General features: G+C 40.8%; 1 protein-coding gene across 5 annotated transcripts in view; it reads right to left on the bottom strand.

The window, feature by feature from the left end:
* Positions 1-530: 530 nt before the first annotated feature.
* LOC6048591 (PTB domain-containing adapter protein ced-6) overlaps positions 531-17,823 on the bottom strand; it is a 69,066-nt gene continuing 51,773 nt past the window's right edge. For 3 of the 5 annotated variants that reach the window (XM_038259678.1, XM_038259680.1, XM_038259679.1), the window contains 8 exons: positions 16,154-16,318; positions 15,796-16,085; positions 15,438-15,724; positions 15,274-15,374; positions 14,904-15,210; positions 14,708-14,841; positions 13,915-14,607; positions 1,857-1,943 (listed from right to left, as the gene is read on the bottom strand). In XM_038259678.1, the coding sequence (XP_038115606.1) occupies positions 1,878-1,943; positions 13,915-14,607; positions 14,708-14,841; positions 14,904-15,210; positions 15,274-15,374; positions 15,438-15,724; positions 15,796-16,085; positions 16,154-16,318 (2,043 nt within the window). In that variant the 3' untranslated portion in view covers positions 1,857-1,877. Of the gene's footprint in view, positions 1,944-13,914; positions 14,608-14,707; positions 14,842-14,903; positions 15,211-15,273; positions 15,375-15,437; positions 15,725-15,795; positions 16,086-16,153; positions 16,319-17,823 lie in introns of all 5 variants that reach the window. The other 2 variants (XM_038259677.1, XM_038259681.1) reach the window with 2 other exon arrangements.

Genomic DNA, 17,823 nt, shown 5'->3' with positions numbered 1-17,823 from the left:
GTTGTTCGATAACTGGGCTGAGAACGTAACCCAGTCACCGAATGTTGCTCGTTAACTGGGATGAACAAAAAATAACGAGGGGACCACCGATGAATAATATTTTTCAGATGAAGTATAAAAATAAAAGTTACTCAAATTTATATACAATTCTTACTTTTCATATTTCTTTAATTGTAACTTGAAATTAATCAAAAGTTTGAAAAAAGTTTTTTTATTTATTGAATATGATTTTTGCATCCATTAACCCCTCGTCCATTTTGGTTTGTTTTGGTTTTTTGACGTTTGTCTGCTTTTTAACTTATCAGTTATCAGGCGCCCAGTTAAAAAGCAGCCTGTTAAACAACACCCAGTTACCGAACAACTACTGTAATGCAAAATGGCTTTTGTTTACATTTAGAATCGACGACCCAAACCAAAAAATATGAAATTTACTTTCTCGGAAAAAAAATGCAAATTTCGTGAGAATTACTCAGGATAACATTTGTTGATTTTTATCGCATACTGAAAAAAAAAAGAAAAACAAAAACACATTTGTTCTATATTCATATTTATTGATCATATTGGTCTCAATATCATCCTCACATCGCACTTGCAAACTATAACTAGAATAACAATGAATCTACAAATAATTATTATGGGATACAGTTTTGAATAGCTGTTTATTGCGCACTTTTATTCATTCTAAATACATATATTTATATATTCCTCTATCAAAAAGAAAAAAAAAGTTTGTGTCTTCCATTGTATGCATGTTTCTGTTTTTGTTTGTTTGCTCTATTTGTTACAGGGACGAAACTATATATTAGATAAATTCTCTTAAAACACTCACAATTTGGATGGGATAAAGAAACAAGAGATAGTTACGAGTTACGATTAATTACGTTGACACATAAGAAAAACTATCTTTCGATGTACGTATTTTCTCTTACGTACGCCGCTAAAATTCATATATTGTTGTAAGTTACAATAATTATTGCTTTGTTTTTGCTTGCTTCCAGCGCGAAATTCGGATCAACAATTTCAAATCTTTCTCTCTCAAACCACACTCTCGCATTTTAGCACCATTTCATCAGCGCCCGTTAACATCTAGCGGGGCAGTGACATCTGGTGGCAAGTAGCGCGCAACTGGTTTACGCTAGCCTCCGCCAGAGTGCACATCACCAATCGAGACAACACGTGCTTCTCCTTCTTTAAACCGTGTGGAATGTTTCAATCGACTCGCTATCACATTATGAGGGGGTAAAATGTTTCAGGTTATGCCTGCCTGTTTGCAGATTTTTATGTTTTTGCTTCCCTATTGACCGGTAATACTTTTGCTTACAGTTAGGACAGCTGGTTGATTTTTTCTTTTCTTTATTCTTAGCTCATGATTCTGGCTTCCAATTAGCACTTTAACTCTCTAAATATGCCAAATTACAAGAAAAAAAATATTAATAATTGATACAAATATATTCACATCTAACTAACTACTAGACACAAATATTACTTCCTCTAATCGTGTGTGTTTGCTAAAGTTTTCCCTAGTAAAAAAATGTATTATCATAAACATCCTTCCGCATATTTTCGTATTTCCACTTAATTCAATTCAGATCTCTGGGATAAAAAGAAAGATGCACTTTACTGCACTAGAGATTCTCCAAAAAATTGCGCGGCAAAACCAAGAGGACCGGAGCGGTGGTGAGTTTAATGGAAACAAAACAATAACTGATTTTCATTCTCTCTTCCGATGGCTGACCGGAGAGGCAGCACTTGTAAATTTCCAACAAAAAAAAAAAAAGATATCCAAGGTGGTGACAAAACAAAAAAATAGAAACAAAAGATGCAGCACTGCTACTCAACTGCTTGGTGGCGACCGATCGAGCTTGATCACACCCCAACTACTTCAGCGGGTCGAACGTGTCCAGCAGATCGTCCGAGCTAAATAAGCCGTTTTTGGATGTGGTCTGGAAAAAGAAACAAGCGAAAAGTAGGGTAAATGGTTAGTATATTTGGATTTGCATGATTTTTGGAAAACAACAGAATTGCGACAAAACGGTGATGCAGCAAAGTGAACTTGAACAAACAAAATGGAACGATAAAGAGTTTGGAAATCAACAGCAATCGATCTGAAACTAGGTGGATTAGTATAAGATTACACCGACTATCAAAATTTCTGCGCAGGCTCAACTCGAGGGGAAGCATAATGTTTGGAGTCCCCAGACACTATGATTTTTTCAAACATATTTAGACAGGGCCGTATGGTTTTTCACCAAAGTTTGTATCGAGAATAATTCTCGATACAAACTTTGGTGAAAAACCATTCGGCCCTTTATAATATTTGTGAAAAATTCAAAGTGCAGGTGATTCCGGGAACCCCAAACTTCATGCTTTCCCTCTAGTTGAGCCTGCACAGTCATTTTTGTAGGTCAGTGTCATTTCAGCATTTTTAATAGTCTTTGTTTTAAACATAACACATAATTACCCGAGCAGTTGTAAAAAACTGAAAAAAAATATAGTTCTGTTATTGTGAGGAGGTCAGGACTTGTTATTCAAATACCCAGATAAGCTGTTATAATGATACTCAATAATAACAGTGATTCGTTCGAAAAATAACTCATTCCATTACAAAAACTATAAGAAATTCGATAACAGAGAAAAAAATGCTTGGTATTGGTGAGAAATTTGTTTTGCAATGGTAAATAACTGATATGAATATTGTTCTCTAACTATTAGCTTATTATAAAATTTAAAGTTTTTCCAGGTTCATACTTTTGAAAGACGAATGAAATATGAGAACATTAGCTTACAAACTTAGTTCAACATTTGAAAAAAACTAAAATTTAACAGAGACCTGTCAAAATATCAAAATGAGCAAATAATCAGAATAGAGAATTTGAAAAAAAAGTTTGTAGGCATCCAAAGTTATAGCAAAATAAAAAATAATAATTCGTGATGTACACTTCGATAACTATTGAACAAATTGTTGATTTCCTTGGGAGATATATCAATAATTAAAATAAATATTGGCCAAAATAATGTCCTTGATAAAATTGGTAGATATTTTCCCATAGTTCCCATAGCCATATTTAGCAAAATAAAAAACCAACAATTTTTATCTACTTTTCAAGATATTATGTCAGGAGGATAAATTTTTAAATTTGGAAAAATAACATTAAAAAATACGAAATGTTAACAACTTGAAAACAAAAAAAAACCTTGTATAACATTGATTTTAAGCAGTTTAATAAATCTGGAGTTTTTTTAAAGGTCCAATAAACCAAATTTTCAGTTTTTGCTTTTTTGATACCCCTGACTCAAGGCGGTTTAAAAAACACCCAAAAAGCAAAAACTGGAAATTTGGTTTATTGGACCTTTTCAAAAAAAAACTCGAGAAATGTTCATAACAAAGCCGACCGCAAACTATTTCGAGTCAGCTTTGAGCGACAAAGCGCAATCAGCCTCTCTAAGCCATTCACTGTACTACCCGATTGGAGTGAGAGGGAGAGCAAAGAGAGAGTATTCAGTAGCGATTGGTGTGGAAGTGACAAACGGTAGGAAACGGTCAGAGCAGTTTTTCGTCGCGTTCGATTTGTAAGTGAATGAAAATTCGAAAAAAGTGTTTTTGTCCAAATTTAATTTTTTTTTATTAAACTAATGATTGCAAACTAACTGTACCAATGCATTTTCCATCAAGTTTTACATTGAAATATGGAAATTCTGACTTGTAATTTCAGTGTGTATATTTTTAATTGAAATGGCGTCCCAAAAAAATGAAAAGTTGTCAAATCTTTGGTGCTCACTTCTAGAATGATAGATTAGGATGTCAGAAACAATGTTTTCATACAAAAAAAAATCCCAAAAATAGTTTACAACTCGTGCACGGAGCTTGAATGAAAAAAGTGCATTTTTCGAGTATTTTTCATAAATGCGCGTAACAATCATAACAATCATAAGTCAATCAAATTTGGTCGCCTTGGGCTTTTAATTTCCATTGGACAAATTCCTGTACAGACATATTCCATAAAAGCTTGTGTTTGGGCATGGCAGGGCGTTTTAGGGAGAAAAAAAATGTATTTTTTTAGCTGAAAAATTTCAAAAATCATTCCCCAAAACGAGCCAAAAAATGTTGCAGCCAAAATTAATACATTCAGCTTATAGGAAATTTTATAGAGATGATTTTGCTTTTTTGCCTTCCTCACTTTACTGAGGAAAGGCTATAAAATCACTCGGAAAATGAACTTTTTAATTAGACCTCCTAGACCTACCTTCATTTGTACATATCGACTCAGAATCACCAGCTGAGCAAATGTCTGTGTGTTTGGCTGTATGTAGACATGTGTACCAAATCAATGTCACTGGAATATCTCGTCACAGGCTCAACCGATTTTGGCCGGAAAGGTTTTAATCGATCCGTTTTAACGTCCCCTACCTTGCTATTTAAATTCATACAGTGTTATCATGTATTTAAGAAGTTATGTTAAAAAAACTGTTTCATACTAAATTAAAATTATGGTAAAAAGGGTGGTTTTTTCATGAAACCCTCACATGTTATATATTTTTAGAAAGCATATGAGAAGACCTTTCAGGTGGATTAAAAAAAAAAGTGATCGGACTTACCTATCCAAAGTTATGAACATTTAAATTAACTGAGAAGAATAACGTAACCTCACTTTTTTTTCAATTTTTTTTCTAGTTTTGTTTTGGTTTTTAAATTTGGATGCACAGGGTGATCCAACTGAAAAATGGTCGATGACAGTCGATGATCGACAAATACAGCTACCCCAAAAAAGACTACTTTTTAATCAAACTCAAATGGGGAATAGTAAAGGAGCATTTTTCTATTACGTATTGCGCCTTGCAGCAATTTCTAGAGTTTTGTGTCAATCGTGCTAGGCCTAGATTTTTTCATCACACTGCTTTGCAGGACTGAGAACTGTCAACTTTGCGCACTTTGCACCGCAGTAGAGTGCTGCGGACTAATTTTCATCACAGTTGGCAAACTGATTTTCCATCACACCATCAAAACAAAACAAGTGTAATGCATCGACTTCTGACAACAATCTGGTCACCAAGCTGTGGTGGCCGAGACAGATAGGTCATTGAGATGGTCTGTTAAAGGTTCCTGGCTCGATTCTCGAAGTCGGAACTTTTGAGTTTTTGTGACTGATTTTTTTTTCTAATGAGCTCGGGGGCATAATTATATCAGACGATTGCTGGTCAACTTTGGAAGAAAGTAAATTAAAATTATGTGGGTTTGGCTGTAAATTCAACAATATTCTAAATAAAAAAAAAATTGATTGTGGACGAGAAGGGAGCAATCGGTTTATTTTTCATTATGAGCTGTATAATTCAAATCATCTTGTCTTGTTGTCCTATTGGTGCTAAACCCTGGAAGAACATTTTTTCAAAAGACTTCATCATAAAAAGATTATATGCCCTAAATGGAATTGGAAGATCAGAGCTGCAGGGTAGCGGTCGCCATGAAATGACCCCTTTCGGAAGCTCTGGATCCTTGGCCGGACCAGTGGATGTATGGGATGCGCAACGCCCACTGGTTTTTGATTATCCCTCATGCAAGAAGACGAGGAACCTCCGTTAGCCAAAATATCGGCACGACTTAGCTGCATCCTGGCACCGATGATCTGAGTTCCATCGCCGGAACAAGCCACCGTGATTGTCTTTTTTGAATCACCAAGTATCTCGCCAGTCCCTGGAATACCCGAACTGAATCACTCTCTCTGCACTGGAGAAGCCAAAGTTTCGAAATTTTCACAATATATGTAAATAAACACAAACAGCCTGCCTTGGCAACGGCTATTTTCATCATCACTGTGACGAAAAAGCACTGTGATGAAAAAATACTGTGATGAAAATAATTTCGCAAGACTCTAGTAAAGTGCAAAATGCGCAATAACGATCGACGATTTTTTTGTCAAATCCTTCTCCTTGCGATTGCGATTGTGGCGATATAGGCGTTCTAGTCAGAAATTTTTGGGTAGGTAGAACCACCGACACCGACGTAACACTCAAGCAAAAAAGATGACCCTTCTTTGCATCACCCCTCCGGTAAGTCCGGTGAGCTGTCAAACGGTTTTTCGAAAAATGTATTAGCAAGGCAACACTGATTCTATTTTGTTTGTAAACACAAATCAGCTGATTCATTCATAAACTACGTTTTGTTTGCAAACAATGGGTCGAGCAGTGTTGCGAAATATATTTTTATCGGCAAGGGGTGATTCCAAGGAAGTAATTGGGGTAAGTCGTGCTGGGACACATTTCAGCAGATTTTTTACATGGAGTGTTACGTCGGTGTCGGTGGTAGAACTATTCCTTTAAAATGCAACATTATATCAAGAAAACTGTTATAATGATCCTAACGAGGTCCCGGTAAATGGACCCAATAAAAAACTTTTATCAAAAAATCATAGAGTTATCTACGTGCGCATGTATTGCGTGTACGTACACGAAAAAGATTGAGGTTAAATTTTGTACCGGCCAGCAAAACAAATGGCGTGCTAGTGTGCGTGAGAGCGGGCTTAGATAACTCTATTACAGTTTATTCCAGAACGATTGGAATTGGGGAAAGTTCTTTTATTGCGTAACGCAGTTAGGGGGGAGGAGGGGGTGTCGGTGTCTGTTACGAAATGTTACAAAAATTGGGGGAGGGGGGTGTGATGAAAAATTATGTTACGTAACGCGAAATTTTCATATAAGCACTCATAAAAATTTGCAAAAAGACCTTAGGGCTTTTGTTAATTTGATTTGGTTAACCGCGGTGGATTTTCTTGAAATAATTCGAACTGTCAAAAATCCATCAAAGCATCTACCGGTGGATACTTTTCTACCACAGATTTTTGTGCGATCAATGTGGTAGATGCTTTGGTGGATTTTTGACAGTTCGAATTATTTCAAGAAAATCCACCGCGGTTAACCAAATCAAATTAACAAAAGCCCTCTTGTGTTACGCGTTACAGGGGGGGTAGGGGGGGATCGCTCATCTGTTACGATTTTTTACGAAGGGAGAGGAGGGGGTCAAAAATCGCAAATTTTGCGTTACTTAATAAAAGAACGCTCCCTTATGGAATGTTTTGCTCTATATTTTTCAGATAAGCGTGTAAACGTCAACACAAAATGTTTTCATCCCATGTTTGTTTTCGATTGTCTGATCGTTCCGTCATCGTTTGTGGCAAGTGAAAGCCCCTGCTAAAGTGCTCCCCAAACTAGGAACCCAGAAGTGGACCTCGGGAATCTAGCCGGTGAAAAAGGACGTTTTGAAAAACAAACCAGAGACAAGCTGGTCGGAGGAGGTATAATCAGCCACTATAGCAGCCATTTCCATCACGATTATCGTCTCCACCAGGAGACGTCCGTTGCGGAAGACTGTCTGGTGGTGAACCAATCCGTCGAGGTCCGTCCCGGACCCGGAATTCGAACGAGTAGCATGATGCGTTGGACACGATTCCGACCGAGCTGGACATGCGTTACTGAATTTACTTCAAGGCATCAAGCGTGTCGAAGGTGGTTTCGATCCGGAAGGTGAAGGCGGAGAGCATCGGCAAGTTGGTCACGGTTCGAGGAATTGTTTCCCGTTGCACCGAGATGAAGCCCATGATGACGGTGGACACGTGTCGAGTGGTTTCTTCGATAGATTGGTTCACTACGAGACGATCTTTCACAACGGCAGTATTTTGGTGGGACCGATAGTGGCTGGTTATACCTTCTCCACCCAGCTTGACTCTGGATTGTATTTTAAAACGGCTTTTCCATCAGCAAGGGCTTGGTTCCGGGACTGCTGAGTGAGACTTTTCTGGAAGCACACCAGATCGTCTGTCTGAACAAGTCCGAGGATGGCGAGACGACTTACAAGCTGACTATCACGAGCTACCACGAAAAGCAGCCGCTATCACGAATCAAAACACTGGACATGTAGCTGATCCGCCGGCACATCTCACTGTGCAAGCGCAAAATTCCGTCATCAGGCCGGATTGGTCTAAATACATCGTCAACGCGTACGTCGTACGCACCGCGAGACACGCGAATCGGCTCGAAACTTGCTGGAAATTTTGCGCCTTTCGACCGCCCTTGTCCGGCTCCGTCTTGCCGATGAGCTCTACACGGTTGTCATGCAGGGAGCCCTCCGTCTGCTAGAAATGTTCAAGGGCTTGCTGAACCAAACCAAGTAGAGTAAATGAGCAATTCTCTACGAAATCGTTATTTTTTTTTAATTTAAATTTTTGATTTTTTTTTTTATTTGGCTGAAATTTTTTTGGTGCTTTTGGTATGCCCAAAGTAGCCAGTTATTTTAGGTAATTGAGAGTTTCATTGATTGGCCTCGTGGCGCGGTGGTTAGCGGCTTCGGCTGCCGATCTCTAAGTTGCTATGGGGCGCGGGTTCGATTTCCGCCTTATCCTTCTTGCCTTCTATCGGATGGGGAAGTAAAACGTCGGTCCATTTGCGTAAAAGAGGTTTGGGTGACTCACCACATAACCTTCGGACGCCTAGAAATGAGCAGAAACTTGCAACAGAGATCACAAAAGACCCGGGGGTAGTTAAAGTGGATTGCTCGCTTTTTTTGATTTTCACAACACATGATCCAGGTTGTGTAAGTAATTGATATTTTGGAATCGGAAGAATTATTAGTTAGAAAATAAAAGAATAATTCGATCGTTAGCTCAGTCCAGGTGTAGGAGTCGTCTCCGTGGGTCATGTCTCGGTGGTGTCGCTTGTAGGCAGTTGGGCCAACAATCCAAAGGTTGTCAGTTCGAATCCCGGGATGAATGGAAGCTAAGGTGTAAAAGAGGTTTGCAATTGCCTCAACAATCAAGCCTTCGGACACCTAGTTTCTACGGGAAATGCTGTAGAGCGAATAATTTGATTTGATTTTGATATTTTTAGTTTTTGCCTTCCTCACCTTACTGAGGAAAGGCTATAAAATCACTCGAAAAATGAACTTTTCAATTAGACCTCCTAGACCTACCTTCATTTGTACATATCGACTCAGAATCACGAGCTGAGCAAATGTCTGTGTGTTTGGCTGTATGTAGACATGTGTACCAAATCAATGTCACTGGAATATCTCGTCACATGCTCAACCGATTTTGGCCGGAATGGTTTTAATCGATCCGTCTTAACGTTCCTCAACTTGCTATAGAGTAATCTACGTGCGCATGTATTGCGAGTACGTACACGAAAAAGATTGAGGTTAAATTATGTACCCGCCAGCAAAACAAATGGGGTGCTAGTGTGTGTGAGATCGGGCTTAGATAGCTCTATTGTGGATTTAGCTCGTAGCTGGATTTTTTGGCATCTTCTCACGGTCATTGGAAACGGTCGTGGATAGACCTAGGGGTTCCCAGTTGGAGTGAAAAAAAATCAATTTATAGAAAAATTATGGATTAAAATTTTGCTTTTTTATCACTTCTCCGACATCAGGAATAATGGTTTGAACATGCTGGCAATTTTTTATTCGGTCGGAAAAATATTATTTTCTTGAAAAAACTTTCATTTTTAATCACATGATCACCCCTAATTCTGGCTCGATGCCGCCATCATGTGACCGCGTGCTCCGTTTGTTTGTCAACAAAGCTGCAGCTGGATGGTCCGGAGCGTTTGGTACGGTATGTCCACGCATCCTTCCTCCTGTAGATTCTGTGAAATGTGACCCGTTCACAGAATCCTCTCTGCGGTTAATGCAACGCAGTAGGCCTGGCCGCTTTTATGAGTGTAATACGTTTCGGGGATGCTCGAATGTACTACAATCATTAATATTGACAAGAAAGAGCTAAGAGCCGAGCTACCGTGGCCGTGAGGTTACGGGTTTCGCCTTGTAAGCGGAAGGTGATGGGTTCGATTCCTGTCTGGCTCGGCAAAGTCAGATCCCTTCAAAGAGTAATTCTACTCACTGGGAATACTGACCGGTAGGGGATGGGTTTCGACTAGCGGCGTGCTGGGTTTCCAATCCAGAGGTCGTGAGTTCGATTCTCGTACCGGGATGATGAAGTTTTTAAAAAAAAAAAAGAACATGTGGCGTAATCTAATCACATGTTCTTCCAGGATGCTTTCTTCGGACTGGCTGCGCTTGTGTTCGATTAGATTAGATTAGAAAGCTGCAGCTGGATGGTGAGACGAAGTGAGGGGGAAGAGATTTTGACATTTTTATGCCCGCATCTGGCCCGTCGCCTATTTCGTCGGTCACTGAGTCGCCGGTCGTTTCCAGTGACCGAGTTCAGCTAGGAACTGATCTTACAATATTTAAATTCATGCAGTTTTATCATGTTTATAAAAAAATATGTTGAAAAAACTGTTTCATATAAAATAAAAATTATGGTAAAAGGGTGGTTTTTCATGAAACCATCACATATTATATATTTTTAGAAAGCAAATGAGAAGCCTTTTACCGTGGATTGAAAAAAGTGATCGGACTTACCTATCCAAAGTTATGAGCACTTAAATCTGTTGAGAAGAATAACGTAACCTCACTTGTTTTTTTTCTAGTTTTGTTTTGGTTTTCAAAGTGGGATGCACAGGGTGATCGACGACGTCGGATCAACTTTGGTCCCCTCGAAACTAGCTATCAAGAAAGGCCGTGAAGTTATTTTTTTAAATTGAATTAAAATCAATTTTAAATCCATTGCGGTCGTTTAAAGGGTCATTGTACTCAGAAATATAAGCTTTATCGTTGTTAACAATAATATTACAAATTTAAGCTAAATATTAGGACCCAATTCCAGTTCAACTTGCATACAAATTTACATAGGGCTTTTGGACGCTATTTTTAAACGCAAAGCAATCCACATTAACGACCCCCGGGTCTTTTGTGGTCTCTCTTGCAAGTTTCTGCTCATTTCTAGGCGTCCGAAGGTTATGTGTGGTGAGTCATACAAAACCACTTTTAAGCAAAAGGACCAACGTTTTACTTCTCCATCCGATAGAAGGCGTGATCATGCAAATCTCGTCTCGAAAAATGCCACCGGTTCCGTCTGGGATTAAACCCAGGACTTGCTGGGGTGAGGACTACTACGCTAACCGCTACACCACAGGACCCGGCACCCTATTTTTACTGTAACTGAAAATCACACTTGACACTTGGTTCATTTTCGCACATTCCCTATCTTTCCCACCCAATGTTTACACTTTTTTGTGTAATCGTGATCGAACTGAAAAAAATCAAATGAAAAAGCGCGGAAACGAACTCAGCCAAGTTCGATTTAGTGTGTTCGTCGACTTTGGTTGATCGATTTTCTAGAAGCCGAATAACTGTCAAAATTCTGCAGTGACTGATGTTTTGCAGTTTTGTTATTGTTTCGGTCGTTCCGCGGATTAAATCGCGGATCAAATCGCGCCCCAAAAATAATAAAGAACTCCCGAATCTACCCAAGCCGGAAAGCCGACCCGCACCGGACCGCTTCGCTGCCGGATTGCCACTGGCAGCTTTTCCGTCAGTTTAAGGCTCGCTACCAGAATCTTTGCCAACACCCAAATGCTGCTGAGTGGCGATGCGGGTCAAACGATGGAGCTGATGCTGGACCTGGTGATGGATCAAGATCCGGTGGAAACTGGCACAAAAGTTGAAGTGGACCATCTATGCTGCTGGGGAAAAAGGAGCCGAGCCGGAGTTTCCCCGACCAAGTACGGTTGCTGGAATCGAGGCCATGGACGTTTCTATACCGGATGTTGAGGTGGTCGTGAAAGTGAAACCGGAGGAAACCGTTTCTGTGCCGGATTGTGAAAATCCAGAAACTATCATCGAAACCGAAGTGTCCGTCGTTTTGGAAGGCAAGTATGAATCCTCATCCTCAGAAGAGCCACTGGACACTGTTCCGGAGCGCTTGCCCATTCTCACGCTTCCAAATAAGGCCGTTCCAGCAGACGAACCAACAACCTTCCAACACGTCTGCGAAAATCTGGTGTTACGATGACTAAGTCTTCTACAAATCGCAAACCGACTTCAACCGCCTCGGCGGTGGCCAACTCGAGGATACCATCAAGCTGGATTCCTCCTAATTGAGGATTCTGGATTCTCCTAATTGAGGTAAGGCTATAAAATTACTCGAAAAATAATGTCTTAATTTGACCTCCTAGATTTACCTTCAAGTATACATATTGCCTCAGAACCAAGTTCTGAGCAAATGTCTGTGTAAGTGTGTGTATGGATGTGGACAAAAAATGTCAATCAATTATCTCTGTACTAAACGGATTTTGACCATTGTGGTCTCAATCAGTCCGTCTTGGGTTCTTCAAAACTTATGCTAATAAAACAATTGTAAAAACCGGAACTCGTGGGGTTCGATCCCATAAGTTCAAAGTGGCATTTTTCGAGACGAGATTTGTCTGATCACGGCTTCCGTCGGACTGGGAAGTAAATGTTGGCCCCTGTCTAACCTAGAGGTTAGTTCGTTAGCTTAGACCAGGTGTAGGAGTCGTCTCCCTGTGTGTAAAAAGAGGTTTGCAATTGCCTCAACAATCAAGCCTTCAGACACTTAGCTTCGAGTAGGAATCTCGCAATCGAGAAGGCAAATAGGGCGAATAATTTGATTTTTGATTTACATAACATTTCATACAAAACAATGAACAATGAACCAAAATTCTGGCTACACTCCTGTTGTAATGTTAACATGCTAGTGGATATGAACAAACAATAAACATACAAACTCATCAAAAAATATGTGTGTGAGGAAGGCATCAACCACCTTACCGGTGGATTAAGTAACGTTTTTAACATTCAATTTATGTCCACCCAAAGCTGAGATATTTGCACTTTAGTGAACAAAAAGTGACGAATTTTAAAAATTCTTAGTATATAAGCGTTTTTAGCATAACAAATTGGCTACTATTGTTACAAACAGGAAAGCACATATTTTGGATATTTTTATTTTGCATGCTCCATAACAATAATTGATTATAACATTTCATGAAAATCATGGGATTTTCCCACAAATTCTCACAATTTTGGCTCGTTTTGGGGAGCGATTTTTAAAAATTTTTGGCTTGAAAATACATTTTTTTTTACTAAAACGCCTTGCCATGCCCAAACACAAGCTTTTATGGAATATGCCTGTACAGGAATTTGTTCAGGGGACATTAAACCAAATTTGATTGACTTTAGTATGATTGTTACGCGCATTTCTGAAAAATACTCGAAAAATGCCCTTTTTTCATTCAAGCTCCGCGCGCGAGTTGTAAACCATTTTTGTGATTTTTTGTTGTATGCAAACATTGTTTCTGACATCCTCATCTATCATCCCAGGGGTGAACACCAAAGATTTGACAACTTTTCATTTTTTTGGGACGCCCTACTCCCCCTCGACCTCGGCCAGAGCCGTGGGAAAAAAACTTGGAAAAATATTTGCATCAGCCTTAAATTTTTAGCCAACTTTTGGCAAATTTTCGGTAGTAGCATAACTACAATAATGTATAGAATATTTTGTGATAATTTTTGCTTCAAAATTTTGAAATTTGGCCTAAACTTAGAAAAAATAAATAATTTTTTTATGTGCTTTAAATAGAGCTTCAGCAAGTTTGGTGGGACCATGATAACATTGGTTGCCACAACATTATCTTCTGACTGCCATTTGCAGTGTTTCTGTCAAATTGGTCAGAGGATTTAGCAACTCTCTATATTAATCGGTTCGGGTTTAAGCGGCCTATCAAGTTAATATTAAACACGAATTAATTTTGTCATGCTATTTATTATTTATATAAAACTTATTTAAGGCATTTTTCAAGGATCAAGTTAAATTTACTTCAAACAAAGATATAAAATACATTGTTTAGTATGAGTTTAGGCTCTGAGTGATGAATAAAGGCAGATAGTAGAACACTGACAACGACGATGACAATTTTGCAACGAAGAGCACAATAGAAGCAAGAACAATCAACGAACAAACGAGCAAACAACGTGTAGGACGATCACACTCCGCCACAAACTGGCCAAACCTTCTCGGGAATCAAACGTGCACCGCCCCCCGCCGCTGGGGCATGATGATGCGTGACCGGGTTCATCGTCGACGACATGCGCTGCTTGCTATTGTTCTCGCCGGCGCCACCTCCGCCTCCACGCCGCTGCTGCTGCTGGTTCGAATTGCTTAAATCTCTCTTGAACTCGTTAAAGGCCGATAAAGCAAAATCTTGAAACAACGCGTCGGAGCTTTCGGACGCGTCGGCCGCCGCGGTCGTCGACGATGACACCTGGTGCTGATGGCTACTGACATGATAGTTTGGCGCGGTCGCGGTGCTGGTGCTGTTTGCGGACGTGCCAAATGAGGAAAGCCCCGAGCATGAAACACCACTACTACTACAACTACCGGTCAGCTGGTCCGTGTCGGTCGTGTTCTGGAACATGTCGTACGTGGCGGTGTTGAGTTTGGTGGCCGCGCCGAGCGGGTTTGCGCTGCGAAGCTTCGCAACGGCTGGGCCGGTGAAGGCCGCGAAGGGGTTCGTTTTGGAGCCGGCGCTGGCGTTCGGGCTCGAAGTGTTGGCTGGTGGGGGCGTCTTGTAGAGGCTGCTGTTCAACGCCAGCACGCTGTCCAGCTTGGACGAGTTGTCCGCCAGGGTTTTGAGCTCGTCGGAGAAGGAACTCGCGGACAGGCCGGTCGCGTCAAACGAGCTGCTGTCGAAGGTGGTCGCGTCCTTTTGTTTTTGGAGGTCGGGGATGTTGGTTAATTCGATGCTTTTTTATAACCTAAGGTATATTTTGGAAGAATAAGAGCAATGGGGTTCGTGTACTTACGCCTGCCGTTTGGGGGTTGAAGGGCGCCGATCCGAACAGATCCTGGTAGCCGTTGCCGTTGGTCACGTTGTTATTGTTCTGGTGCGCTGAGGTCGTCGTCCTTCGTGGGGCAGATTTCTGTGGTGGAGGAGCCACTAAAAGAAGCGAAATCGGTTCAATGTTAGGTATTCAATCTTCCCCACTGAACCTAACTTACGCATTGGAGGAGGGCTTGTCGGGGCACCGAACCCGTTGGACGTGATTCCGCTGTTGCCGTTCGTGAAGCTCGTGTGGTTGCTGCTGCTGCTGCTGAACAGCTGCTGGCCGATGCTCTGCTTCGGCGGCTCGAACCCGAACAGGTCGTTGCTGATCTTGTTGCCGTTGCTGCCACCGAGCCCCATCTGGGACGGGCTGTCGTTGTCCGGCGCGCGCGGGTCAAAGTCCGAGTCCGAGTCGGAGTTGAGCAGCAGGCCCTCCATCTTGGTGCCCACCGACGGCTTGAACGCTTCCAGCGTGCTGTTAATCTGTTGACAGAGTGGAATTTGATTCAAAATCTCATTTTAGAATTTAATCATGTTGCGTCCTACCTGGTTCTGGATGTTCCGTGGTGGCACAATCGGAGCAAAATGCTTCGGCGAAGTTTCGATCAGCAGTTGATCGTCGTTATTCGGTAACGAGACATCAATTCCTAAAAAAGAAAAAGCAAAATTTAAAATCCCTATCCCAAAACCTTCCCCCCTTCAACTCCTACCCAAATCGGGCGTTTTGTTCCCGTTCATGGCGGCCATGTGATTGCTGTGGTTGTTGTTGTTGTTGTGGTGGTGGCTGTGGTCCACCCCGTTCTCCAGCGCCGGCGGCATCTCGCAGATGTCGCGCAACCCCAGCCGCAGCAGCAGCTTGTCCAGGTCCGGTTTCGAGACCAGCTCGGAAAGGTCCCGCAAGCGCTGCCGGTACACGGTGACCGCGTTCTCGAGCTGTTTGTTCTGCAACTGCAGCTTGCCCGCATCACCTGTCTTGCCACTGTCGCTGACGTACCGTCTACCGGGAGAAAAAGCCTTAGCGTTCGAAACCCTCAAAACCCCAAACAGCACCCAACAGTAGGTACTCACCTGTACGCCAGGTCGAACGCCTGCCCGATCGTAAGCGTAATGTCCGAGGCCAGCTTGCTCGACACGAACACGAAGCACTCGTGCTGCTGCTGCTGGCCGTCCTGCTCCAGGTCCCGCGAGTGGGACGAGTGCGTATCGTCACTGGCCGCACTCAGGCTACCGTTGCCACTGCCGCCGGCCGGGCTCGTTTTGGCGATGAAGCTGAAGAATTTTTTCACGCCCTTCTCGTCGGCGCAGTACGAGATTTTGTGCAGCGGAAACTGATGCAGGATCGTCTGGGTGCGGGGTTCCTGAAACGCATTCCAAAAGTTGAGATCAATCCCAAGCAAGCACTCCAATAACCCTATAACGAACTCACCTGTATCGCCACGCCGTCCACGCTGACGGTGATTTCGACCTTCTTCGTCTTGACGTTGCTGCCGCCCTCGGCCTTCTTCATCTGCTGGGTGAACTGCAACCGCCGGATGGCCTCCTTCACGACCTCGATGCCCTTGGCTTGCTCGACCGGCGTGCTGCCGAGGAACTGTTGGGGAAAATAGTTGCGGAAACATTAGTAAAAAAATAATTTTAATAAATATTGGTTTCTTTGTCAATGTATTATAGATGTGGGCACTCTGAACGCGCTCCAATCGGGCGGATTGAATTTTAGTGAATTCCCTGAAAATATATAATATTTTAAATTCGGATATAAATTGAACATAATTATCTACTCAACCATGCGCACCTCTTTGTGAGCAACAATGCGTAGTCCCTTATTTGCTACCCTCACATATAATCGTGGGTGCGCATGGTTGATTAGGATTATTCCAAACCATTTATACCCAGAATTAACGATTTAATTTTTCAGCAGGGATTTCACTAAATCTCAACTCTGCCAATTGGAGCATTAGGGTGTAATATCAAAATCGATTTTCCAGCACAGCACTTTTTTAGTTCCTTTTGGGGTCCTAAATAACTCCCCAAAGTTTGGGACCGATTGGTTTAGTCCTCACTTTGCGCAAAGCGACTCAATTTTCCATATAAATTTGTATAGGAAAAACATTTTTTTTGGATTTTGATATTTATCAAATCCACGTTTCATGCTATATCAAAGCCGGACTCATATTCGGACGCTCTGGAATGTGCCCTACAACTTTGCCGAAGAGAGTATGGTGCTAACTTGCTCCTGAAAGAAGATATAACGTTCTCAAAACTCGTCTAAAACGTGATTTTTGCTCTGTGACTCGGGTCGACGAACGGAGCAGGCAAAAAAAATCACGAAATTCACAAGTATTTACGGGTTGTTACGGAGAAGTCGAAAAAAAAAATCCGCGCCGTCCCAAAACCCAATCCGCGCCATATTAACAAAAATAATTTTGCGACAAACATACAAGAGAGTTTATTTTTTTATGAATTAAAAAAAATATTTTGGAACAATAATCAAGAGATCCATCAAAAGGAACACAACAATCACAAACGATTAAATAAAATTGAATTCAATAAATGCAATTTTATATCAAGAATAGCCGCATGAGGCCGAATCTCATAACGCAGAATCTTGAAACGCCGAAAATTTTATGGACAAATTTATTTTTGCCAAACCAGAGGGAAAAGCCATAACAATAATTTTGGCAAAAAGAGAAATTCTAAATATGAATTAAAACATTTTGAAATATAAATATGAAAAATAAAAAAAATCAAAAATTTATGGAATGAAAATGACATAAAATTTATAAATATGAAAATCTTAAAAATTCATAAATCAAAGGATTTGAAAATTTAAACACAGTTCGTACTTGATGATTCTCGCCAAAGAGTCACTCATAAAAATCGAACCACCAAATTTGAATTATTTTATTAAGAATTTAAGAATTTAAGAATTTGAGCATGTATTATTTTTTGTTCTCTTGGTCGTTTTTAATTTTTAATTTTTAGAATATATCATTTTTGACTCTTTAAATTTTTAGATTCTTAAATTAAATTTGAATTAATTTGTTTGAATTTTGAAATCCAAAATTTTTCTAGTTTTGAATTTAATTTTTTTTTATT

This window comes from Culex quinquefasciatus, chromosome 3 (assembly GCF_015732765.1).
Source record: "Culex quinquefasciatus strain JHB chromosome 3, VPISU_Cqui_1.0_pri_paternal, whole genome shotgun sequence".
In the NCBI taxonomy this organism is placed as follows: Eukaryota; Metazoa; Arthropoda; class Insecta; order Diptera; family Culicidae; genus Culex; species Culex quinquefasciatus.
This window is presented reverse-complemented; position numbering and strand designations above follow the sequence as displayed.